A 25,449-nucleotide genomic window follows, 5' to 3' on the forward strand; every position below is an offset into this window, starting at 1 on the left:
GTTTCAAATTGGATGGGAGACTGGATTCTGAGATTCCTGCATTTCAGGGGGGTTGGCTAGATGACCCTTGGGGTCCCTTCTGCCTCTGATTCTATGATCATGTTAAGACCTGGTCTTTCAAAGGATTTTGCACCCCGCAAGTCAATATATGAACTTTTGCATCTTCAGCGACACCAGTGTGTGTGTGTATATATGTGTGCATACACGTTGGGACACCTTTCTGCCTATGAGAAGTGATTGCTCACATTATTAAATGGTGATAAACAATCCCAGGAATAAACGGCTTATGGGCAACCATATTGACAGATGGCTAAGAGACCATCAAAAGATGAAGCATTGCAGCATCTGAAGTTGTTTCCCTCCCCACCCACCCAAGGAAACTTTTCCTGAAAGGGTAGCTTTTCATCTTAGTACGCAAGATAGCCAACGCTTTACAATCTGTGCATGCCACAAATAAGTATGGATAAACCTTTGCTAAGCATGTGTCTTCACGCTTTTTTTAATTGATGTAGAAGACTCTCAAGGTGAATGTTTGGGTCTTGGAGAAGGTGAAGCTAATGCAAGCCTGTCTTACACCCATTTGAGTTTTTCTTAGTTCCTGGACATTTCAATTATTTTTTATGTTCTTCTTCTAGACGATATCAGTGGGACACTGCCTACATCTGTCCTAGTGGGTCCGATGGGGTCTTCGTCCCTCCAGTCTTTTCCTCTGCCTCCACCGCCTCCGCCGCACGCCCCGGGTCAGTTTAGCTTTGATCCTTGTGGTTTCCAAAAAATTCCGCTGTAAATTTCCGCCTCCCCTCCCTGGAGCTGGGCTTTCCATTTGAATTATCGGATTTTTGGACTCAAGGCGGTGTGCAAGAAACAGAATAGTACGCAAAAAAATTCCATGGCACTGCACCCCTTCTCTTGGTCAGGCTGGAGATGCCAAGCCATGTGTACAGAATTCAGCTGAAGCCCTCTCCTCTTGGCCCCTTTTCAAGACTCCTGACAAATTTTGCCTTGCTCCTATTAGCTACTAAGGGATGGTCTGGAGCAGAATTTTGCAGATACTTTAACTTTCAGATGATTGGAGTAATTGAATATACGGTAGAGTCGTGGGCGTTCTGGGTTGCTATTTTTAACCAGAGCTGCTGCTGTCAGCATTGTTGGTCCTTGGTGCAATGGATTTGACTTGCTGGTAGTGAACTTGCCTGCACTGTCCTGACACTGGTGTAATGGGTGTCTGGAATTGGAGGGGGGAGCACCACCTTAGCTGTGCTCTGCCTTCTTCTTTGCTCTCCCATAGAAGTGAGTGGTGGCTCCATAATGCTGTTGTTGCACAATGGCCAGCAGTGATACTGGTAACCAGTGAAGCTGCTATACTGGTGGACAGGGCAGCTAAGGGGAGGCAAGGTCAACTGGTTTTCTTCCCATTTTCCTCCCTCGCAAAAATTAAAAAATACAGCAGATAAACTTAAGCATGCTTCTTGGACCAGAGTGTCAGAGGGGGAAAGTTGGACCCCTGGAAGTCTTGCATTTCTAGGAGTCCGCGTCAGATATCCCTGTAATTTTTCAGCTGGTTATACCAAAAAACTGGTGGGCAGAAAAGGCTCTGGAACAGAGCTTTCTGAACTTTTCATGCCGGTCACACACTTTTTAGACATGCGTTGTTTTGTGACACAGTAACTCGGTTTTGCATCATTTTGTGACACAGTAATTCAGTTTAAAGGGATGCAGGTGGCGCTGTGGGTTAAACCACAGTGGCTAGGATTTGCCGATCAGAAGGTCGGCAGTTCGAATCCCCGCGATGGGGGGAGCTCCCGTTGCTCAATCCTTGCTCCTGCCGACTTAGCAGTTTGAAAGCACGTCAAAGTGCAAGTAGATAAATAGGTACCGCTCCGGCGGAAAGGTAAATGGCGTTTCCGTGCGCTGTTCTGGTTCACCAGAAGCGGCTTAGTCATGCTGGCCACATGACCCGGAAGCTGTACGCCGGCTCCCTCGGCCAATAAAGCGAGATGAGCGCTGCAACCCCAGAGTCGGCCACGACTGGACCTAATGGTCAAGGGTCCCTTTACCTTTAATTCAGTTTTACTCGCAAACCGGAGGTTAAACTAACGCCTTTCCAGCCCCGGAAGGAGCATGGGGAGTGCTTGCCCTTACACTTAGACTTACACACTGCAGCTGACACACTCACATGTCGCGACACACGGCTCTGCTCTAGAAAAGTTTCTGAATGAACATGACTCAGTGGGATGGTGAGGCATGGGAAGGCTGAGTTACAGCTTTGGATTTTGGGGTGCAGAAAAAAATAACAGTGGGACTCTGCCCCACATTGCCCAGTATAGCCTGCCTTGCCGAGTGGTATAACTCAAAACAGTATCTCAACCGAAACCAGCAAGCACATTTACTAAGCATTATTAGAACGTGCCATTCCCCTTATCAGCGACCTCCTTAAAGGAGTTTCTTGCTACTCACGTAATATAGAATTGCTTCAGAATTGAACGGGCTTCCACTGAGTTTTCCCGCTAAAGGTGGCCCCAAAAGTATATGACTTTGCTGCCCCTTGTGGCCAACCAGGGCTGTACAGTATTTAGAATTCCTCCCTCTGTTAGTGACTTTCTTTTATCTAGTGGCTTAAACCTCCCAAGATATAGGCACTTATTGAGACTGGGTTAAAATTTACTGAACTGAGCTATATTTGAAGGCAGCCTTGGCGACAGCTCCACATCTCTGGAGCCCTTTTTCCTGGATGGAATAAATTATACCCTGCTTTTCACCATCCGGGTCTCAAAACCAGTTTACAAAATAAAAGTGTAAAATATACGATATGTATGAAACATTGGAGGAATGTAACATCAGAGGAACATTTGCAGTGTAAGAGCCTCCTGGAATAAAACTGTTCTAACCAAGCAAGGATGATTCCTGCCTGATTTATACTAGGAAGGGATTGCCAGTTTGTGTACCTGATGTGGTTTGAGGTGTTCATCTTTAGGTGAGTTGAGGCTATGGAATGGCTCGTTTTAGCAAAGGCATGTTTTCCTGCCTCCTCATTTTTAAAAAGACAAGGGTCATACAGCGGCTTGTTTAAAACCATCCAGTTAAATTAATAGCCAGAAACAAAGCAGAAAGTCAGCAAAAGCCCTATTAAGAGCAGTTCCATCAGTTGGGGCAATGGTGCAGTGTGTGCTTAGAGTGGGGTTGCCATATTTCAAGAAGTAAATATCTGGAAAGTTGTTGAGGTTTTTGTGTGTGTGCAGTTACCCTCCAATACAGAGCCTGACCCCAAGCCACCCATGCCCCAGATTGCCAGGTTTCCCCTCCAAAAGAAGACATGTCAACCCTAGAGCAGTGTTTCCCAGACTTGGGTCTCCAGTGTTTTTAGGGACTACACTTCCCATGATCCCTGACTACTGGTCCTGCTAGCTAGGGATGATGGGAGTTGTGGTCCAACAACAGCTGGAGACTCAAGTTTGGGAAATCCTGGTCTAGAGACTTGCTTTCCGCAACTGGGAGTGTCCAGTGTCTAGCTTCTGTGTCACCCCTCCTTTCCCCAGCCCCACCACAGCTTCTGCTTCCTGTGTGGTTCAGCCCCACTCCATCCTTCTGAGACCTGTGGCTGATGCCTCTTTCTTCTGTCCCCCTGCATGAAGTGAGATCTCAGCCAGGGAACTAATTAGGGATTTAGCCTGCAGTGGCACTTGCCTTATGGAATGCCCTGCCTGGGGCAGATCTGCCTCTAGAAACATCTGTGGTTCCCTTTCGTCAACCGATGAGACACTGAAGGTCTTCATACGCAGTGTTTCCTGGCTACTGGTGGTTGATGTGAATGTTCTAGATAGCTAACTAAAGAGAAGTGAGCGCTGCAACAAAACGTTGCATGGAGACGTGCTCCTGATCTGGTCAGCCAGCCAAGCCTGCTCCAGAAGTACTCCATTGCATCCCCCCTCCCGCCTGGATTTCTGTGTCGCCCCCCCCCCCCAAAAAATAGCATTCTGCAGCCATTAAACTCGCTCAGTCCTCTTTGGGCTGTTTGGGATCCTCCCCAGCCCTGCTTAGCTTTTCCCCCTGAATATTTTGTACCTCTGCCAACCTTGGGGTACCCCACGGTCTGACGATACCTCCTCCTTGATTGTGGCTACATTTCCAATGGCCTGAACGTCAGAAATAAAGTTCTTTTTAGCTGATTTTGGTATTGTGTTTAAGGTTTATCTGAGCATAGCTATCCATAGAAAGGAGACCAATGAATCATAATATGCGTTTGCCAGGTTCTTTTCCTACGTTCAAAGAGCTCCATTCCTCCACCACTCTTCCCTTCCAGAAACTTTTACCTCTCGCCAAGAAGAAAGCAGGGGAGGAAGTGGGCCAGAATTGGCTCTTGATTTAGTTGCGCCTCAGTTTCCCGCAACAACTCACACCAATGCTAAGTTTGGGGGCATTAGGGGAATTTTAAAGGCTGGTTAGATCCAGCTGCCCAATCCTGCTCAGAGTGCCAGCCCAGGGGTAAAAAAACAAAACCAAGGGTACTCAGGGCAGGTATCGCAAGTGGGTCCTGCCGATGCCCTAGTAGCTGCCCAAGGATGCTCAGTGCTGTCTTTGGCACCAAGGTGAGCACACAATGGTTATACAGCGGTACCTTGGTTTTCGAACGTTATCTGTTATGGAAGACTGTGTGAGTTCTGAAACATTTGAAAACCGAAAACTCAATAGCCAACAGCTAGGCCTCACTGAGGGACGCAGGTGGCGCTGTGGGTTAAAGCCTCAGCGCCTAGGACTTGCCGATCGAAAGGTCGGCGGTTCGAATCCCTGCGGCGGGGTGCGCTCCCGCTGCTCGGTCCCAGCGCCTGCCAACCTAGCAGTTCGAAAGCACCTCCGGGTGCAAGTAGATAAATAGGGACCGCTTACCAGCAGGAAGGTAAACGGCGTTTCCGTGTGCGGCTCTGGCTCGCCAGAGCAGCGATGTCACGCTGGCCACGTGACCCGGAAGTGTCTCCGGACAGCGCTGGCCCCCGGCCTCTTGAGTGAGATGGGCGCACAACCCCAGAGTCTGTCAAGACTGGCCCGTATGGGCAGGGGTACCTTTACCTTTACCTAGGCCTCACTGATCTTGCACTCAGTGGAAGCTGTGTGGCATGTTCGACTTCCGAGGTGTGTTTGAAAACCGAAGCATTTACTTCCAGGTTTATGGCGTTCGAAAAACCGAAATGTTCGTCAACGGAGATGTTCAAAAGCCGAGGTACCATTGTAATAGTAAGAATTGGTTTGTGGAAAATGGGTAGGTCTGATATAGGGAGTGAAGCTTACTGTAGGAGGCTTAGATTATACTGTATTAGGGTGTTTTTTTAATAAATAATTTTTTATTAGTTTTCCAATGTTTACCCAGGATTAGTACAATTTTGCCAATTACAGTGGTACCTCGGGTTACAAACACCTCGCGTTACAAACACTTCGGGTTACAGACTCTGCTAACCCAGAAGTAGTACCTCAGGTTAAGAACTTTACCTCAGGACAAGAACAGAAATTGTGCACTGACGGTGTGGCGGCAGCAGGAAGCCCCATTAGCTAAAGTAGTACCTCAGGTTAAGAACGGTTTCAGGTTAAGAACGGACCTCCGGAACGAATTAAGTTCGTAACCAGAGGTACCACTGTGTACAAATACCACTTAATATCAAATTAATTCCAAATTTATATAATTTAACCAAGCGGTTTTCTTGATTGATGTTTTCATCCAGTTCTTATATTGCTGTGGGGTGTGTGTGTGTGTGTGTGTGTGTAACTTCTAATTACATTTCAGAGAGTATATTACGGTTTTGAACAGTTTCTTGGCAGCTGTAGGCCAGAGATAGGGAACCTGTGGCCCTCCATATGTTGTCGGACTTCAACTCCCATCATCCCCAGCAAACGTCAGTGGTCAGGGATGATGGGAGTAATAGTCCAACAACATCTGGAAGGCTGCCACTGCTTGTGGTGCAGGGTCTATACCAGGCATAGGCAAACTTGGCCCTCCAGATGTTTTGGGACTACAACTCCCATCATCCCTGGCTAACAGGACCGATGGTCAGGGATGATGGGAATTGTAGTCCCAAAACATCTGGAGGGCCGAGTTTACCTATGCCTGGTCTATACTTTCAGTAATTTCTCTTCATTGTGTGTTGGGAGCGGGGCGGTAATGTCCTGTTCAGGACCGGCGTAGAATTTTGCTGCCATGGGCAGCTGCCACCAGCCTTCTTGGCTTTTTAATTCCTTGAGTGGCAGCATGTCTTAACCCTATCCTCTCCCCTTTCAGATGCGTTTCCCCGGATCATCCCGATCAGAGCACCAGAAGCAGTACACAGCCAACCTGCACAGCACCTCCAGTGCCCTCTCTACCGGCCTGACTCGAGCAGTTTTGCAGCTAGTTTGCGGGAGCTAGAAAAGGTAAGGCTGACCTAAACCAAATAAGTGTTGGAAATGTGAAGAGAAAGAAGGTTTTCTTTAGCATATGTGGTGGTCTTCTAGCAAGGTTAAAGCTTATTGTGAAATGATACATAATGAATTGAAAAGGATTTTGTTTGAAAAAAACAAAACAAAACAGAAGGTTTTATTTTGGTAATTATAGGGACAGAACTACCTAAACTGTATAGAAACTTATTCATGTATGCTACTACAGCGGCGAGAATTTTACTCGCCCCAAAAATGGAAAGAAGCAGAAGTCCCAGCAAAGGAAGAATGGATACAAAAACTTATGGAATATGCAGAAATGGCGAAACTTACCGGAAGAATAAGGAATCAAGATAACCAAGCTTTTTATAAAAGAATGGAATTGGTTTATTGACTATTTACAGATGAATTGTAAACAGATAAGAATATTGGCAGAATTGTTGTAATGACCTGCAGTTTTATAAGAGTTATATATTTAAAGTAGATGAATAAATGAGCAAACAAAGTTAATTTGGATATGCAGAAGATATTAAAATTAAATTTAAGGAACCGCAGGAAGAGGGGGAAGGAAGTCGAAGTTTTGAAAAGTTAAAATGATTGTAAAATTAGCGAAATGTATAAATTTGGAAAGCATAAATATATTTTTTTAAAAAATGAAATAAAAAAAGGCTGAAAATATATTTTTTGAAAGTTCAGCAGAGGTTCTTATGATGGTTCCGTTGTGATGATGCTTGGCTTCCATCGTGAGCACAGGAGCTAAAAGTAAAATGCCTCTGTGTGTGGTAAAGAGTGGATTGCCAGAGCTTGTACAGAACCTATGGTTTTGCTGACCCTGTATTTTGCAGATGGTTAAAGCTGGTTTGGAACAGGCCTGTGCATGCAAGTCTGGCCCAATACATTTTGCCACCTGAGGCGGGACCCCAAAATGGCTCCCCCGGTCCCTGCCAAGGAAGAAAGGGCCAGGGAAGACCTACATCAGGAACAAGTGAGGCAAGAAAGATCGAGAGCGGCATCTGCTGCTCCTGTGAATCCTGCCGCCTGAGATTGTCACTCACCTTGCCTCATGGCTGGGCCGGCCCTGCATGTGTACACTGCTATTTTGCAGTCCGGTGTGTCTTATTTTGTAATAACGTAAGGGAAAATAAGTGACTCATGCTTCTCTGGTTCTGTGCCAGTGAAATTCCTCTAATGACTTTACAGGGAAGTGCCTACTTGCGTTATGCCTGGATGATTTAAGTAATCTTTTGCTTAGCGTAAATTAGTTCAACCCTGCTTTCCTTATGCTAAGCCAGAGAGTAGGTGCTGGAGCTGGAATGTATAGCCACATGCTTGTAAAAGTTTGCTGTTTAATCAGATCGATTCCCATTTATCCCACGATTCCAAAAACAAAACACATTGGGTTGTACATAAAACTGCTGTTCCGCTCATGCTACAGACTTCTGTTTGTGCAGCTGACTTTCCCCGCCATCTTTCTTCTCTCCTGCAGTTCCCTGATCATCAAAATCTGCTCCAGAGGGTTGAGATGCCTTCTGGAGTAGATTTTGGGGGCAGGGGAACAGCACAGGGAAAGGATGAGGAAATCCAGTTGTGTGGAACGTCACTTAGACTGTGTTACAAGCACAAATCATTATGCTGTGACAGTAAGCTACAAAAGGCTTGAACAAAAACTAACTGGTTTCCAGTTACAGTGGTACCTCTAGATACGAATGGGATCCGTTCCGGAGCCCTGTTCGCATCTAGAGGTAAACGTATCTAGCGACAGCTTCTGCGCATGCGCGTGATACTATTTTGAGCGTTTGCGCATGCGCAAGCGGCGAAACCCAGAAGTAACACGTTTCATTACTTCCGGGTTGCTGCGGAGCACAGCTCGAACGCACTCAACTTGAAGCGTATTTAACCCGAGGTAAGAATGTACCTTGAAATAAAAATGTCCCTTCTTCTTCTTTTTTTAAAAAACCAACAGTGTGGTTGGTACTGGGGACCAATGAACTGGGAAGATGCTGAAATGAAGTTGAAAGGGAAACCTGACGGGTCCTTCTTGGTTCGTGACAGCTCTGATCCTCGGTACATCCTGAGCCTCAGTTTTCGATCACAGGGTATAACCCACCACACCAGAATGGAGCATTACAGAGGTGAGCCTTGAAGGCAGGGCAAGGGCATTAACCTCGGGTGGCATCCTACTCACCTTGCAGAGAAGGTCAAGTTCACACAGAGAGGAATCTGCCCAAGGGAGCATCTGTGATATAGGTTGGACTCTTAAGCCTGATCTCTCAGTTCCAGCATTCTATCCACTCACCTGTGCAGATTGCCATTATTTTGTAGAGTCTGGGGGACACACATGCACATACCAAATGGATGCTCTTCCACCCTCTGCTTTTCTGTCCAACATGCCCCTTAATGTTCCTTCATTGGCAGGGACCTTCAGCCTTTGGTGCCACCCCAAGTTTGAAGACCGCTGCCAGTCCGTGGTGGAGTTCATCAAGCGTGCCATCATGCACTCCAAAAATGGGAAGTTCCTTTATTTCTTGCGATCCAGGGTTCCAGGTATGTATTTAAATGTGTGTGTGAAACATTTAGATGCTTCTGATTGTGAGATCCACTACACTCCTAACACATAGCAGATGTGTAGGCCAAGTCTTTTACTAGAAGGAGAGAGGGGGCTCAGGCAATGGTTGGAGAGGCTTCCATTAAGTGTCCAATACAGGCAATGGCTGGAGAGGCTTCCATCAAGTGTCCAATACAGGCAGTGGCTGGAGAGGCTTCCATCAAGTGTCCAATACAGGCAGTGGCTGGAGAGGCTTCCATCAATTGTCCAATACAGGCAGTGGCTGGAGAGGCTTCCATCAAGTGTCCAATACGGGCAGTGGCTAGAGAGGCTTCCATCAAGTGTCCAATACAGGCAGTGACTGGGGAGGCTTCCAGCACTCACTTGGCCTCATGCTCCTAACAAATATCTTTCTCAGATGTTTCTGAGATAGCTGCAGAGATATTTCCTGAGAAGTTCTCTCCCACTCCCAATGTATTTATTTACTTACTTTTAACTTGCAGGTCTCCCTCCGACCCCTGTCCAGCTCCTCTATCCCGTCTCTAGGTTTAGCAACGTTAAATCGCTACAGCACCTTTGCCGCTTCCGGATAAGGCAGCTGGTCCGCATCGATCACATTCCAGAACTACCGCTCCCCAAGTAAGGTTCCGTTTTGTGCTTTGTTTTGTGTTTATTTCCAACTTCATTTTAAGGAAGACCCGAGTTGCAGAAATCTAGCTGCTGCATCTTCTTCATCATTGTTCCGTCTAACAGCAAAGCCAAGAGGTTGTGTGCATATCAGTTTGGAAACTGAATGGGGTCATCTAAAGATAAGGCTTTTGAGTTTTTTACTGCATGCTCAGGGGACATCTGAGATATGAAGAGGTATCTAGGTTTGTAAAATTAAGGTGTTTTTGTTTTGTTTTTTTAAAGGAAAACTTCTAAAAACAACTGTGACCTACAGAAAGTTGGACGGGAGGAGGGAGTTGACCTGTGTGAGCCTCTAATAACTTATAGCAGGGATGCCCAAACTCTGTTCTGTGGGAACCCCAGTGACCCCTCACCTTCATTTAGGCAGCCCATGGGTATCTCTGGTTGGGCATGGTACATCCATTGCAATAAATAGTCCTAGTTCAGTTGCATTTTTATTGCTTTTATGGAATTGAAACTGGAACGCAATATGCAAGAGCTAAAAGAAGCAATGAAAAATACATGTCTTGCAGCACCTAGCATGGCACAGTACATTGGCTACCAGGGGCAGGAAAATTTTCAAGTGGTCCACCAGGACCTTCAACAATTTTTGAGTGGTTGTGAGGGGCGGGGGAGATTTGGAAGCCACTGGCTTATACTCTCCTAGAGGTGGTGATGCAACACAGCATGCAATTAAAATGCCCCTCCCTTGCTATATACAGTAGAAGAAACTTGAGAATGGGATAACTTTTGGACCCTCTTTCTGCACAGCCAGTGGTATCAGGGATGGTGAAGTCTTTAGTCTGACAGTATCTGGGGAGAGACATAGGTGCCCCTTCCCTTCCTTGTGTCACTTAGGGTTAGGTTGGCACATAGCACATTGCTTACCCGGTGACTGCGGCATCAAGCAGGGAGTTTCCTGTGTGACTATAGAGCAGGGATTCCCAAACTTGGGTCTCTAGATTTTTTATTTTTATTTTGGACTACAATTCCCATCATCCCTGACCGCTGGCTAGGGATGATGGGAGTTGTAGTCCAACAACAGCTAGAGACCCAACTTTTGGGAAACCCTCCTCTAGAGTATCACAGATCCTATGCTAGAAATTAAAAAAATTAAAATGTATCATCCCACGTCACTCAAATGTGATTTTTTTTTGAGGGGGGTGGTGGAGCTGGTTCACACAAACACAAAAACTACATGCCGTCAGATGTAGTGGAGTAATCCAGTGGTGGCAACCAGACCTTGAGCAATGGCATTCTGGACAAGCACGCCAAATCAAAGGGTGGCAGGGATAGAGGGAGAAGGACCAGCCTTTTCCAAGCACCCGCAATGTCTGCTGCTGTTGCACTCTGGGATAATGGGATGTTGCCTGGAGCAAACAACTTGCTTCAGGGGAAACATCTGGGGATTCCACAAACAAGTAGTTGCTCTGCATTTTTTGTTGTGCTGTAAATTGCCTGGAAAGGCTCCAGGGTAGAGGGGGTTGTCTGTGATACTCTCTTTCCCGCACTTACAGGTTGAACTGCCTAGTGGTGTTAGCAAAATGTTTAAGAACTTCCTATGTGTCGGTTACAGAGGGAAGTGTGTTGGGCTGGGGTGGCGTGAGGAAGGAAGCTGGTTCTGGCCCTGGAGCTGTTAACTTTTTCCTGGGAGAGGCTGAGAGTGAGTGAGTGGGGGGGGGGGAGCAGGGAACAAAGAAGTTGGGGACAGGGTGCAGAGGCCTTAGGATGGCTGAATTCCAACAGGAGTTTTAATATAATTAGATCTGGGGCTCATCTGCAATGGAACACAGTTTTAAGTCTCTTCTTGTATATGTCGGTCTTTCTCTTAGTGTAGTGGTGGGGAACCTTGAGCACAAGAGCCAAATTTGCCCTTCTGCCCTCTCTGGGGTTCTTCCCAGGTCACCCCAACCCTCCTCCATCCCCTATTCCTAGCTGGAATGTGTCCCCTGAACGATATCCTCTGCTTGCCTGGATGATGAAGAGGAGAGGGTGTTTGTTCTTGAAATCCTCTGCAGTTGACTCTCCTGCAGTTGAAACATTGCCTAGAAAGGGAAGAGTTGCACCCATCACTCTGCTCACTTTTGCCTTGTAGTCCTGCCCTCCCCTACTGAAATGTGGCCCCTGGCAGATTTATTTTTGAGGCTATGCAGCCCTTGGCCTGAAAAAGATTCCCCAGCCTCTATCTTACTGTGCCTTCCCTCTTTTTTCCGTCATCGTGATAATCCTCTTGGAGCGAGGGTGCATAGGGTAGCCCCAGTCAGTGGGTTCCAAACTCCTCCCCATTGAAGATTGATGTTGTGTTTGCAGAGATAAGCCCAATATTGATCTGCTGCCATTTTTGAGTCTTTATTTTTAAGTAAGAGGGAGGTGATTCACTTCCACTCCACAACCCGCAAGATCTCCTGAGTGACCCTTGGCTCTCTGTTCCCGTAGGCCTCTGATCTCGTACATCCGCAAATTCTACTACTACGACCCCCAGGAGGAGGTGTATCTCTCCCTGAAGGAAGCTCAGCTTGTTTCCAAACAGAAGCAAGAGGCAGAGTCTTCAACGTAGCGAGGGCCCCCCTCCCGCCGTGCTGCTGTCACCAATGGTAACGTAAAAAATTATTGTATATACAAGGGGTGGAGCAGGGATTCTTCATCTGCAACTCCTTCCTAGATGACTATGGGGTCCCTTCCAACTTGACAGTTCTACGATGAGGAACCCGTGGCCGTTCAGACGCTGCAGGCCTGCCAACTCCAGGCATCCCTGGCCTATTGGCTGTGCTGGCTGAGGATGAGGGGAGCTGGAGCCCCTGCAATATCTTATTTCTCATCCATAGGCCACACCACGCAGTATTTCTCAAACTTTGCTGTTGTTAGACTACAACTCCCATCATCCCTAGCTAGCAGGACCAGTGGTCATGGATGATGGGAGTTGTGGTACAACAAGGGTCTTCCTTTAAAAAGAAATGAAGGCTTGGAGTCTGGGACTCGATGGGCCCCTGGTGGTTTGGGACTCTGGCTGTATCGATCGCTTTTGCCAATGGAACAAAGGGGTCTTGAGGGATGGAAGGATACTTGGAGGATAGGGCACTCATACTGGGAAATATTGTCCTTGGAAACTTCTGGCATTATTGCCAGACGTTAGAAAAACTTGTTTCATGGGGTATTTTTTTCAGTTAGTTTTTCCTCTTAGTGGTTTTGTCTTCTGGTTCTGTTGCCTTTATCATCTTTTCCTGGTGCTTTTTTTGACACCACTGACACAGTCAGGTAATTTTTAGGCTCTAGGCTTCACGGTCTAACAGGCGACTTTTGCCCAGGTTGGACTTCGCAGAGGACAGCCCTCTGTTTTTGAAGGGCTGTTCGGTCCAAGGCTACTTTAAAAAGCTGTAAGGAAGGAAATCCACACAAGTCTGAAGCCTGAATCGGTGTCATGCAGGCGTCATGCTTACAAGCTCTTCTTCACAAATATAAAAGCTGGAAACTTCATTTTTAAAGGAATAGAATCCTTTGGGATTCCACACTTGTACCAATGCAAAGTTCTGTCCTGGTCACAGAAGCGCAAAGTATACGCAGCCCCCAGCCCTTTGGTCTTTTTGTTTTTGGGATTTGCAAAAGGAAGGATCTGATGCCATTTGGCTCTGTCTAGTGGTCTGAACTTAAATGTTGTTCCCTCTGTCTTTCTTCACCCATCCCAAATTAGGAATTCGGTCACCAGTATCCTGTCGCTGTGGAAGCCGCGTTGGAGACGACTCCCGGCGCTTGCTTTCTGGCTGTTTCTTGGCCTCCAGAGAGGACCCAGGGCTTGAAAAGAAAGCACAGCTGTGCGCAGAGAAACAGGAGCCATGACCCCATCTGGTTCCATAACGATATTTTGGAATCTGCCGAAAACTGGACTACAAGCTCCTGGAAACATGGAGAATGTCATGATATTTTTCTTCTTAAATTTCTATTTTTTGGTGCTTCCCTTCCCCTCCCTCCCCTTTCTTCCAGCATGGGAAATAGTGAGCCGGTTTTTACATTTTGTTGACCTGCCTGGCATTTGTGGGCTTTGGGGGCTGGGGTTGAAGGTGCAGCAGACTCTTGAGACTTAGCGAGCCAAGAAAACAAACCAACCCCTGTGTTTCCCTGTCAAATTGTACTTGTGGGAGAAAGCTGCTTTTGCAAGCAGGGCCTGAGCCCAAGGTATACCCAGCTGTATCAAGCGGTTGTGTTGGGGATGTAAGGCCAAAGGCAGAGGGGAGCAGAGTGAGGGGTTGGGGAGGGCAGCGAATGATGAGCTGAGCTGTGGCTTCCTGCTCCATAAGGAAGGCTGGGATGGAGGAGCAATCAGCCTGTTCAAACAATGGAAAATCGCCATGGCATTTTAAGGCGTGTTGGCTGGGACTGGCTAGCTGGGCCAGAATGCTGTTGCCTTCCTTCAGATGAAAATGGGATGCGGATAGCATTGTGAAGCTCCCCCCCCCCCTTGCAAGTGCTGTTAGTTTTCTGTCTCTGCCTTTTCCCTTTCCCTCCCGCCACTATTAACACAGGAGCTCCAAGCTTCCTTATATCAGGTGGAAGTAAGATGCAAACCTGGGCACCTGAAGCCAGTCTCAGAGCTGTCCATCTCAACCTGTCACTCCGAAGATGACCTGCTGGATAAGTCAGACTTGGCTCAAAGAAAATGCCTCCTTGAATCTTCTTAATGTGCGGAAGGGAAATCTTCAAAGCACCTTAGCCCCAGGCTCCGCTGTGTGAGTGGGAAGGAGAGAACGAAAGTCTGGAGTGAGCTTTCCATGGTTTCCCGTCCAAGGAGCACGGATATTCTCATCTTCTATCCCTAGTGGGAAACTTGCTAAATACAGAGAAATATTGTGTGTTGTCTTAATGGTTCACCCCAGCAAGGAGTGGGATTTTTTAAAAAATTATTTATCATAGCAAACCAGCTCACAGCTGTTCAGAAGTGATTTTGACATCCGAAAGGTTCATTTTCTGTGTGGGTTTGATAAATCCTCTTTCCATGTCCAGCTAAAGGTACTTGACATAATTTCTTGGTGATTTTTTTTTAAGCTGTGATACCTTAATTTATTATTGTTATTATTATTATGTTGTAAAGCTTGCTCCATATTCTGTGAAAAAAGAGTTTTACCTAGGCTCCAGCCTCCACTTCCGGAAGTCTACATGCTACACACTGGATATAGCAAACTGAGGTTTCATAGTCATTGAGACTTTGGAATATTCTTAAGAAGAACTAGAGGATGGCTAGTAGATTGTCTTCTAAAAGCTGAACCATGAAAGATCGCCTCTGTTAAAAACAAAAACCCAGGGGCTTCTAAGGAAAGTGGACCTCTCTTCTTTCCATTCATACTTGGTGCGTTTCGAGGTGGGCTCCAAAATTTAGTTCCTCGCAACTTCTTGTGCAGGAGCTCCCAAAACAAACACACGCCCTTGGATCTCGTTCTCCTGCTTTGCCCTTCAACTGGCTCTTGATTGACTGCCTGGGCATCCATGTTTGCTCTGCCCCCAAAGAAGGCTCTCTGTCGCCCATCTTTGCACGTTTGCGATCTAAGGGAACTGAAGATGCATTGAGTGGTGGAACCGGTGCCCTTCCCTGGAGGTCTGTTGTCTTGCAACACACGGTTCCTACAGCAGCCGAGACAACTTTGTGTAGACATGAGCCAATGAAGGTGTTGGGTGTGCCCTGCGATAAGAGATGGGAAAGCTATAAGTTCCTGGAACTCTTCCCCTTGACTTGTTCCTGATAACACTGGGGAGAGGTGAGAAGAAGGACCTCGCCCTCTGCTGCAATACATGTGGCCATGTTGCTTTTGGAGTTGTGCCATTATTTGTGGCAGCAAATAATGCAACGCTGGGGGAAAAGAAGGCGTGCTGACGTGCAACTACGGAACACTTTCCATGCCAGGAATGATCATAAATGAACCAGATGCACTGGAAAGACAATCCATTTTGTTCTAATGTGCTTGTAGAGCTTGTGTGTGTGCGTTGCTGCAAAGGAGGACTTTAAAAAGGTGCTGGAATTAAGTTTCAACTACCAAAAGGAGATTGAAGATTCTGCTCCTGTCTGCAAAAGAATGCCGTCGCTGCCTCTCTAGTGAATAGTGCAAAGTCCTGGGGCTGCATTGTAGGCTGTCTAAAGTTTTTGTGGTTTCCCAGCTCATCGTATCTGCTCTCCTCAATTAAAATGGCACACTTCCTGATCTTTGGTGGACTTGGAGAGTTTTTTCCTCTCTCTCCCCGCACCCCTCTGCCTTGTTTCCCACCACCCCCTTGAAAAATATTTGGTTCAAGGAAGAAGAAGAGACCAAAAGGTCTCACAAACCTGCCGCCTCCAATGGTGCTGGGTGGAAACGTTTCTTAAAATCCTGTTCAAACACGCACAAACCGTAACCCAGTGCCGGAAACCTGCTATCTCCTCAGAGCCTCCCGCCATTTTGTGGAACTTGGAACACCTCTAGAACTCTGCTGACTGACTGCTAAAAGTAGCAAAGGCCAATCACGTGTAAATAACTTGCAGGGAGTCCTGTGGCTTCCCTTGGCCGCTGTTGCGTCCATCTTAGTCCATTGCTGTAATGGATTTCCTGTGAAAGGAACCTCTCTTTTTTAAAATCTCTCTTCCCCTCCTCCACCCATTTGGTTTAAATTCTTCCCTTGTTGGGGCTGCTTTTGATGAGTTTTCTATTTTTGGGAAATGTGTGAGTCGTCGTGGATGAGTGTCGGGCAGCGAGAATTGAATTCTGCACTGTAGCTTTCTGTCGTCTGTGCTCCTGACTGAATGGTTGCTTTGGTGTGTTTCTGACGGAGCGTCTCATTTTTCCATTCTTTTGTAATAGCAGAAGGGGTATGCGTGGGATGAAAAAACTGTTACACTCTGGAACAAACTGGAGTGTGTTTTTGGCTTTGCTCTCTGTCTTAGAATCATTCACCCCTTTAAAAAAATATATTTATTTTTATTTATTTGTTGTGTTCAGGTTGGACCTGGGAGTTTCTTGGTGTATCGCCTCCGTGTGAGGCAGCCTTTGGACAACCTGGTGCCATCCACATGTTTGAGACTACAGCTCCCATCAGCGATAGCTGGGGCTGATGGGACTTGTAGTCCAGGGTGTCTGGGGGGGGGCACCAGGTTGGTGCAGGCTGCTATAAGGTCTGCATTATATTCCTTACTTAAGTTAATTTACAGCTTCTTCCTCCCAGCATGTGGAACTAGGAAGTACACTGTGGGTACTTTTCTCACCCTTCTGGTCAGTGATGCCTCTTGATAAAATTTAGAATTTGGAGTGGGGAGTGGCAGGCTTATCAATCCGTGCTTAATTTGGCTGTGTGGAAGAACACTATGCCCATAGGTTTTTGATGTTAGTCATGGGATGAGAGCCAGTGTGGTATAGTGGTTAAGAGCGGTAGACTCGTAATCTGGGGAACCGGGCTCGCGTCTCTGCTCCTCCACATGCAGCTGCTGGGTGACCTTGGGCTAGTCACACTTCTCTGAAGTCTCTCAGTCCCACTCACTTCACAGAGTGTTTGTTGTGGGGGAGGAAGGGAAAGGAGAATGTTAGCCGCTTTGAGACTCCTCAGGGTAGTGATAAAGCGGGATATCAAATCCAAACTCCTCTTCTTCTTCTTCTGGGTGAGGGAACCTTAAACAGAGGACCGCATTCCTTTCTGGGCAACCCTGTGAGGGCCACATCCCAGCGGGGGCGGGGGGGCGGGCCAGAGACAAAAAATGTCAATTTTAGCTTTGTGCACTAGGCTGGTTTTCTACACATACTCAAGCTCCCTCTCTCTACCCACTATTCAGACAAACAAGAGACTTCAAGAGCACACAATCCAGTCCAATGCTTGGGCTGTGAAGCTGGTCTAGTGAGAGGCTGTAGACTTGGGAGTCTGGAGGGCCAGGTGGAGAGGGCAGGATTCATCCATCCCTGGTATGTCCTCAGTACATTCGTACCTTGGATCTCAAACGCCTTGGCTCCTGAACAAATCAGCTCCCAAGTGCTGCAAACCCGGAAATGAGTGTTCCGGTTTTCAAACGGTTTTTGGAAGCCGAATGTCCAGCACGGCTTCTGATTGGCTGCAGGACCTTCCTGCAGCCAATCGGAAGTCGCGCTTTGGTTTCTTAACATTTTGGAAGTCAAACGGGACTGTACATCCAAAATGCAATGGATTCAAAATGTTACTCACTCTTACTGTCTCCCCCTGTTTTTTGTTTTTTGTTTTTTACTGTTGCATAAGTGCTGCTCTGGCCCACAGACAACCCAAGTCTAGATGCCTTCATTAATAATAATAATGATGATGATGATGCTTTGGTTCTTCAAGTTTTAGGGTTTCACAGATTTCTGCGTTGTGGAAATAATGCACGTGCGACCACCTTCGCCCTGGGTCAGTGGTGCAAGTTTTTCCTTCTGCACTCAGATGAACATAGAAAATCCAAGGCTAGTTAGATACAAGTCTTTTGGGCCTGTGTGTTTGGATAGAAGTGCATTTTGTTGTGTTCCTCCTTGACCCGCTTGCAAGGTACATCGCTGTTCCCATTTGTCAGATAGGAAGCTGAGGTGTGATTAAAGATTTGCCCAAGACTACGCAAGTCTGTGGTGGGTTTCTAAACACCATTCACAGTCCAGCTGTCAATAGGCCAGGGTTGAGCTTTTTTTTAGGAAGACACCAAAACTGTTGAACTACTTCTTCTTCTTCTTCTTCTTCTTATTATTATTATTATTATTATTATTACAAAAACGCCCCCTCAAAAAAAAAAAGCTGTGTGTCAGCTGCCATCAACTACTTGGCCATAGTAGAGATTTTCCCTCTTGCAAATATGGCTTTAGTTTTGACCTTGATGGTGTCACAAAAGCTGTGGATTCCTGCCCCCTCCAAACTTTGAAGTCTCAGCTGCTTCACCTAGTTCCAGCCCATGCAACTTCTAACCTGCACTTCCTAGCGCCTGCAAGTTGAGTGCATCATATAAGTTGTGTGTATAGGGGTGGCCTTCTGGACCTTGGGCAATCCTCATATTCTTTTGCAAGCCCAGGAAGAGACAGCATAACTCAAATCAGTTCTCTTGGCTGGCTGTAATTCTGGATCGATCGCTCGATCAGCTTGCGGCATTGGAAGCTGTACGGAACTAGAAGCTCTTCACAAGTCTTACGGAGAGGTGAAATGGATTAGCCCAGAAATTGGCCTTGTCAATTTCACTTCTTGGCAACAGCCCCATGAGCTCGTTTGGATAGCCACCTATCCTTTCAAGAACGAACACTTTTGAAGGGACCGCAAAATTACTCTAGGCTTGTAAAATTACTAGTGTTACGAGTTGCTGGGACAGTTCAAAAAGGCAGGGCAGAACGGGCAGTGCCTCTTGTAGTTTTTCCATTGCCCATGGTAAAATGGTACTAAAAAGCCCTGCTAAAAACCCCGCTTGATCAGAGAAGGTTCGTGGGAAACGCAAAAGTGAACGTGTATGCTTTTGTAATAACACTGGAAAGCCAGCATTTGTGTACAACTTGAAACCTTGCGTATTCCTCCAGCAACGTTGATTCAGTAAGATTCCACCTGACTGCACTGAAAAGGTTTTTTTTTTTTTTGTTAGCTATTTTGCTAAACTCCCAAGTTTGCGCTCTGTGTGTGTGAGTGTGTGTGTTTAATTTATTGAAATAGCTGCTGTAATTTATTTTCGAAACTATACAAAATGTTTAAAAAAACACAAAAACCAACCAGACTTGTGGGCCAATCTTAAACGTGTGGGACGGGGAGGGGGAGATGCTTTTATATGAAGATAAATGCACTTTGGGTGTGTTTAAGACATCTTTTGGGAGGTGTTAGACTGTTCTGAGGACTGGGATTTGAATGGCCTTGTCTGTATATATTGTATCAATAGGCACGTTTTTGGTTTTTCATGTGGATACATTTGTAACTGCTGCAGGTGCTGTCTGGAAAACGGATGTACTGAATAATTTTGCCCCAAAGTTGGGGTGGGGGAATCCTCCCCCCCTTTCCTTTATTGGGTAAATTTTGTCAACCATGGGAGAGAACTTTGCCTCTCCTGTTTGTATCTCATTTCTATTGTGGGGTTGGTTTTTTTTGTTTTGGTTTTTTTGGGGTCCCCCCCTTCTGCCTATGGGTGGTTGTTTGACAGGGGGTGGGGAGCGGGGTTTGAAATAAAATACTTAAATGGTCCCTTATGCGCTCTTGTCTTATTTTGCAGGGGTTGGAAAATTCACTTGGATTGTTCAAACTTGCCCTCTTAATTTTTCAAGTATTTGGAAGTTCTTCACTTTCTCCAAAATGCTTACAACAGTCTAGTAAGGTAGGCCACTAGAAATGGGAGCATTTTCGGTTCAGGGGCCACATTCCTTCATGAGGAAACTTCTGGGGGCCACATGCCGGGGGGGGGGGCAGAACCAGAAAGAAGCAAAAATGGGTGCAGAGCAAGTAAAGTGAAAGTTGTCCTTTTGGACAGATTCCCCCCCCCAATGTATTTAAAAAGCATTTCTAAGCCACTTATCAAAATATTCTCTTAAGCCGTGTGCAACATACAAACATAAAAAAAATCAATATTAAAAATCAACACCATAAAATCACAGGGCACAGAGTCCAGCATTAATATTAATTTTTATTTAAAAGCATTTCTAAGCTATATTCTAGCCATGCAAAGGGCAGAAGTTTCTCTTATCAGTGGTGATCTACTTTGAAAGCTGTCCAATCTCGTTTTACGCATAATCTTGTGTTGATCTTGTTGGGATTTTCTTGAATTATGCGTAGCATAAGAAAAAGGGGAATGGAAACATGAGAAGCTCGTGACGTTAGCTGAGGCTTGGCCATTCCTGAACATTTTGCTACCTTGTTGAAAATGTGTTATTTTTAGAACCCACCATATTTTTGTGATTTCAAGTTGTTTAAAACAGTTTTTGATATAATAATAATTTATTATTTGTAGCCCGTCCATCTGACTGGGCAGCTTCCAGCATATATAAAAACATAGTAAAACCTTAAACCTTAAAAAGCTTCCCTATACAGGGCTGCCTTCAGATTTTTCCTAAATGTTATATAACTACTCATCTCCTTAACATCTGATGGTAGGGCGTTCCATAGGTGGGTGCCCCTACCGAGAAGGCCCTCTGCCTGGTATCAGGTTTTTGTGGTGTAACCCACCCTGGGACCTTAAGTTGTAGGGCAGGTAATTATTATTGTTATTATTATTAATAATAATATTTATTAAAGATAAATGAATTCTAAAGCAAAAGAAGAAAAGGGGAGAGTAAACTTGTTGAATATTATTATTCAACAACTGTAGTCTATAATGAAATAATAATATAAAGAAATAAAAATAATTTAAATAGAAGGGAATAAAGTGAAAATAAATGGATGAAATATGCCCTTAGCCCAGGTCCTGTCGTCTTCTGGCAGAAACTCAGCCACTTCTGGTTTGGCTCTACCCATTGCTGGCATCATATTCCCTACCTCTGCTCCAAAATTCCTGATATAAATAAGGGATGTATTCAAGCTAATGCAACTTGGGAGCAAGCCTAGATTTGAAATGTCGATTGTATTAGCGGCAGAAGGCTCTACCCTTCTAGGCAAAGCAATGGATGAAATACGTGGAGCTAGACTGCTTTTGAGCATATGCAGAGTACGTTTCCAGTGTAGTGACTGCAACAGCCCTCACATAGCTGAAAGCAAACACTGGGAATCAGGTCTCGCAGGCCCAAGCAGCTGCAGTTTCTCCCCAAGGAAACCCTAAAAATAAAAATCCAGGAACCTGGTGACTATTTTTAGAAAGTCCAGATCAGTGTGTAGGACTCATTTTCAAGCAAAGTTTGTGTGTCAAAGCTCTGGATTGGCTGCATGGCCTGGGCATCAGAGAGGACATTTCCAGCCCTACCTGGTGAATGAACCTGGAAAAATAAAATAAAAAGGTATTTTGAACTGCTGTTTCCACGATGCTGATTGCCCAACACTTCAGGCAGTAAGAAAAATCAGAGTTAAAAATCTAAAAATTCCAATGTAGATAGGGGTGGAATCTACACATAAAATCTGAAAATGCTTTAAAAAAATAAAAAATAAAAAGTTTTGAAAAATACATTGAATTTGGCGTAGTTCACTGTCGCCATCTAGTGTCACATTAGTAAATTTACAACACACTTGAAATGATTTATTTGCAGATGTATAGCTAAGTCCTAGGTAAGTTCTCTACTTAAAAGGCTTGTTGGAAGAAGGTGGTCTTCAAGCGGGCGCCAGGCAGACACCAAAAGGGTAAGTGCCGCAACACAAAAAGCCTGATTCCTATATCCTAATGAACTGACCTCCTGATAAGATGGCACCTGCAGGAGGCCGTCTCTTGCAGAGCACCGTGTGACTAAATGGCTTTATAACAGATGAGGCAATCTTTCAGGTATCCTGGTCTTGGGGCTGCATCGTGCTTTATACATGGGTCATTCCATATTAAGTGGTCTAAACCACTGAGCCTCTTGGGCTTGCTGATCGGAAGTGAGCTCCCGTTGCTCTGTCCCAGCTCCTGCCAACCTAGCAGTTTGAAAGCATGCCAGTGCAATTAGATAAATAGGTACCGCTGTGGTGGGAAGGTACACGGCTTTTCCGTATGCTCTGGTTTCCGTCACGGTGTTCAGTTGCTCCAGAAGCAGTTTAGTCATGCTGACCATATGACCCGGAATCAATAAACACACAAGACGTAACTGGCTGTACTTTTGATTAAATAAGGAATACTATTCATTGTATCAAATTGTAGTTTTCAACGGAAGTCTCATAAAGTTCAGCAAAAACAGCAGAAGACCAGTGGATCAGTTCATTCTCTAGTCAGTTCATGCATAAGGTCCATGCATGTATAAGTGTCTATTCTACCTGTCTGTTTATAGAGTCCTATAATCCACACGAAGGGTTGTTAGACAAGGATTTCCAGAATAGCCTTGTTTCGCCATCCTAGGCTACAGCAGTAGAACAGGCTCTAGGTAATGCAAATAAATACAATATAATAATCTCACACATTTTAACAGCAAAATTAATATAAAAAACCATAAACAACTGTACATACCATATATACAGGATAGTGGCTCTTATAAGATCCACTATCTACTGATGAAGTATACCTGAAGGAGTGTCTCCACCCCCATTGTTCAGCCCTGACATAGACACACAGGTCTGGCTCCGAGGGCCTTCTGGCAGTTCCCTCACTGCGAGAAGCAAAGTTACAGGGAACCAGGCAGAGGGTCTTCTTGGTAGCGGTGCCTGCCCTATGGAATGCCCTCCTATTAGATGTCAAAGAGAAAAACAACTACCAAACTTTTAGAAGACATCTGAAGGCAGCCCTGTTCAGGGAAGCTTTTAATGTTTGATGGACTACTGTATTTTAATATTTTTGTTGGAAGCTGCCCAGAGTGGCTGGGGAAACCCAGCCAGATGGGCAGGGTATAAATAAATTATTATTATTATTAATATTAATATTTATTACTATTAAATAAAGTTGAAAGTTATTCAGTTTAAAGGTTTCTGAAAAGCTAGTCAGACTTTTATTTTAAAAATGTGTTCCAAAGCAGATTGATAGCTTGCTGTTCCCTGATAGAATCAACGCTTTGAAATGATTCTTGTTGGATCACTTGATACCCACACCAAAACCTATCACCTTGCCTTTTGCCTGGTAGCTAACTGACAGCTGGCGCAACTCATTAGCAGTGCCATGACATAGTTGGCATTATCCTGCTCCAGTTCTTGTGTGCATCTTAAAAGATGCCTTATAGTGCTCATTTTGACATGGTGGTATATTTATCAGTTGGTTTATTTTGGAGCCAAGAACTGTTTTTAAACGTTGAGAAGTGTGAATTTTCTGCACAATAGTTAGGGAAGTGCAAACTGGGTTGGCTCACTGGGAAAATAACGACCAGACTAAATCATCCATGGAAATGGAAAGGAAACCTTGCTACTATGCCTTCAAGTCTTTGGTTTTTTTCCCCCTCCACATTTTTGGGGGTGCTTGCGGCTCTGGCTCGCCAGAGCAGCGATGTCACGCTGGCCACGTGACCCGGAAGTGTCTCCGGACAGCGCTGGCCCCTGGCCTCTTGAGTGAGATGGGCGCACAACCCCAGAGTCTGTCAAGACTGGCCTGTACGGGCAGGGGTACCTTTACCTTTACCTTTAATCCTGGCTTTGAGAACAGCTTCCAGAATTGTAGCCAACTGTTCACACTTTGCCCAGCACCTGTTAACTATTTTGTCTGACCGTTTTCATATTTTTCTATTGAGCAAAGTCGTCTGGGCACGTATCAAAACAATACATGATGGTGGGGATTTTTTTAGCAGCACAAAACTCCACTGGAGAGAGATGGTTTTGTGCATGTGCCATCTGTCCTTGTGGACTGGCATTTTGCTCTCCTAAAATCATGCCCTGAAAAGCTCCATTTGATGACTTCTGCAAATCAAACCTTTGCAAATGAGGCAAAGGTTTTTTTGACAGCCCTCTGTAATTGGTGGAACTGACTCTGAGATCCATTTACAGTGAGTTGATCCTTCAGTGTGCAGATGAACACAAAGGTGCTGTAAAGTCCAGAGTTCCTTATTTACTATTGACGAGTTTGCTAAGATCCTTGCCAGAATTTTGCTGGCCGCAGCTAATAAAGAGATGCCTCTATAGTTTCCGCAATCAGTTCTAAAGAAGTATAAAGACGCTCTCAAGGCAAATCTTTAAAAAATGTAAAAACACTGACAATTGGGAAACACTGGCCTGCGAGCGCTCCAACTGGAGAACAGCCTTTACCAAAAGTGTTGTGGACTTTGAAGACAATTGAACTCCTGATGAAAGGGAGAAATGTGCTAAGAGGAAGGCACGTTTGGCAAACCCTCACCGTGATCAACTCTCGCCCAGAAACCTATGTCTCCACTGTGGAAGGACATGTGGATCCAGAATTGGACTCCACAGTCGCTCACTGACTCGCTGTTAAGACCCTGCTCATGGAAGACGATCTTACTCGGCTACAAGTAATCGCCAAAGAAGAAAGAAGACTTCCTGTTGAGTACCCAGAACTAGTTTCAAAGCCCCCCAATCTCTGTGTATGTGGTTTTTAAAAGCCCACCCCCAAGCTGTAAATAAGCTTAAAGAAAGATGGAAGTTTTTTTACGTGGCCATGTCCAATCACACAGACAGTTTTCTCTGTACTAGGAAGGCACGTCAGCGAAGAAAAATAGATGAGCTACGCAGAGCTGGCTAAACTGATATACAAATTGCGGGACAAGGACAACTGTGACTTCAAGGAAGAGTGGGAGCTTTTCACAATTTATCTAAAAAGACAAGAAAATGAATGGGACTCCTTGGCAGGTTTTGAATAAACATACACAAATTTATTAGTTGGTAACATGGTAGGTAGATAATGTAAGGATATGTATAATTTTATAACATGCAGAGAATAATATGTGCTGAGAAATCAGAGAGGAGCTCAGGGAAGTCTCAGGGGGAGGGTTTGAGGGGGAAAATAATGAATATGATATGTTTCAATAATTTGTTATGTTGAAATTGTTAATAAAAACTTTTTTAAAGGGGGTGGGGAGGAAGGCACGTCAGCGGAGTTGCTTAGCTCAGTTGGTTAGAGTGTGGTGCTGATGAAGCCAAGGTTGCAAGTTCGATCCCTGTATGGGACAGCTGCATATTCCAGCATTGCAGGGGGTTGGACTAGATGATCCTCAGGGTCCCTTCCAACTCTACAATTCTATGTGTAAAGCAATCCATGCAGTCACGAGATTTCTCTTGTGCTGTTTTGCCACCTTGTGTCCAGTGTATGACATTGCAAGGATGGGACTCCTGGTTATGCTAACAATCATGAAATGTATTAGGCACAATACCTCTCATAGCGTTGAGGGGAC

General features: G+C 45.4%; 1 protein-coding gene across 2 annotated transcripts in view; it reads left to right on the plus strand.

Annotated features, from left to right (window-relative positions):
- Positions 1-19,762, plus strand: part of SOCS7 (suppressor of cytokine signaling 7) — a 32,095-nt gene extending 12,333 nt beyond the window's left edge. The window contains exons 4-10 of one of the 2 annotated variants that reach the window (XM_079949556.1): positions 636-740; positions 6,266-6,396; positions 8,363-8,531; positions 8,815-8,943; positions 9,448-9,583; positions 12,050-12,207; positions 13,302-19,762. In XM_079949556.1, the coding sequence (XP_079805682.1) occupies positions 636-740; positions 6,266-6,396; positions 8,363-8,531; positions 8,815-8,943; positions 9,448-9,583; positions 12,050-12,170 (791 nt within the window). In that variant the 3' untranslated portion in view covers positions 12,171-12,207; positions 13,302-19,762. The remainder of the gene's footprint in view (positions 1-635; positions 741-6,265; positions 6,397-8,362; positions 8,532-8,814; positions 8,944-9,447; positions 9,584-12,049; positions 12,208-13,301) is intronic. The other variant, XM_079949557.1, reaches the window with a different exon arrangement.
- Positions 19,763-25,449: the final 5,687 nt, after the last annotated feature.

Source organism: Podarcis cretensis, assembly GCF_951804945.1.
Source record: "Podarcis cretensis genome assembly, chromosome: 13".
In the NCBI taxonomy this organism is placed as follows: Eukaryota; Metazoa; Chordata; class Lepidosauria; order Squamata; family Lacertidae; genus Podarcis; species Podarcis cretensis.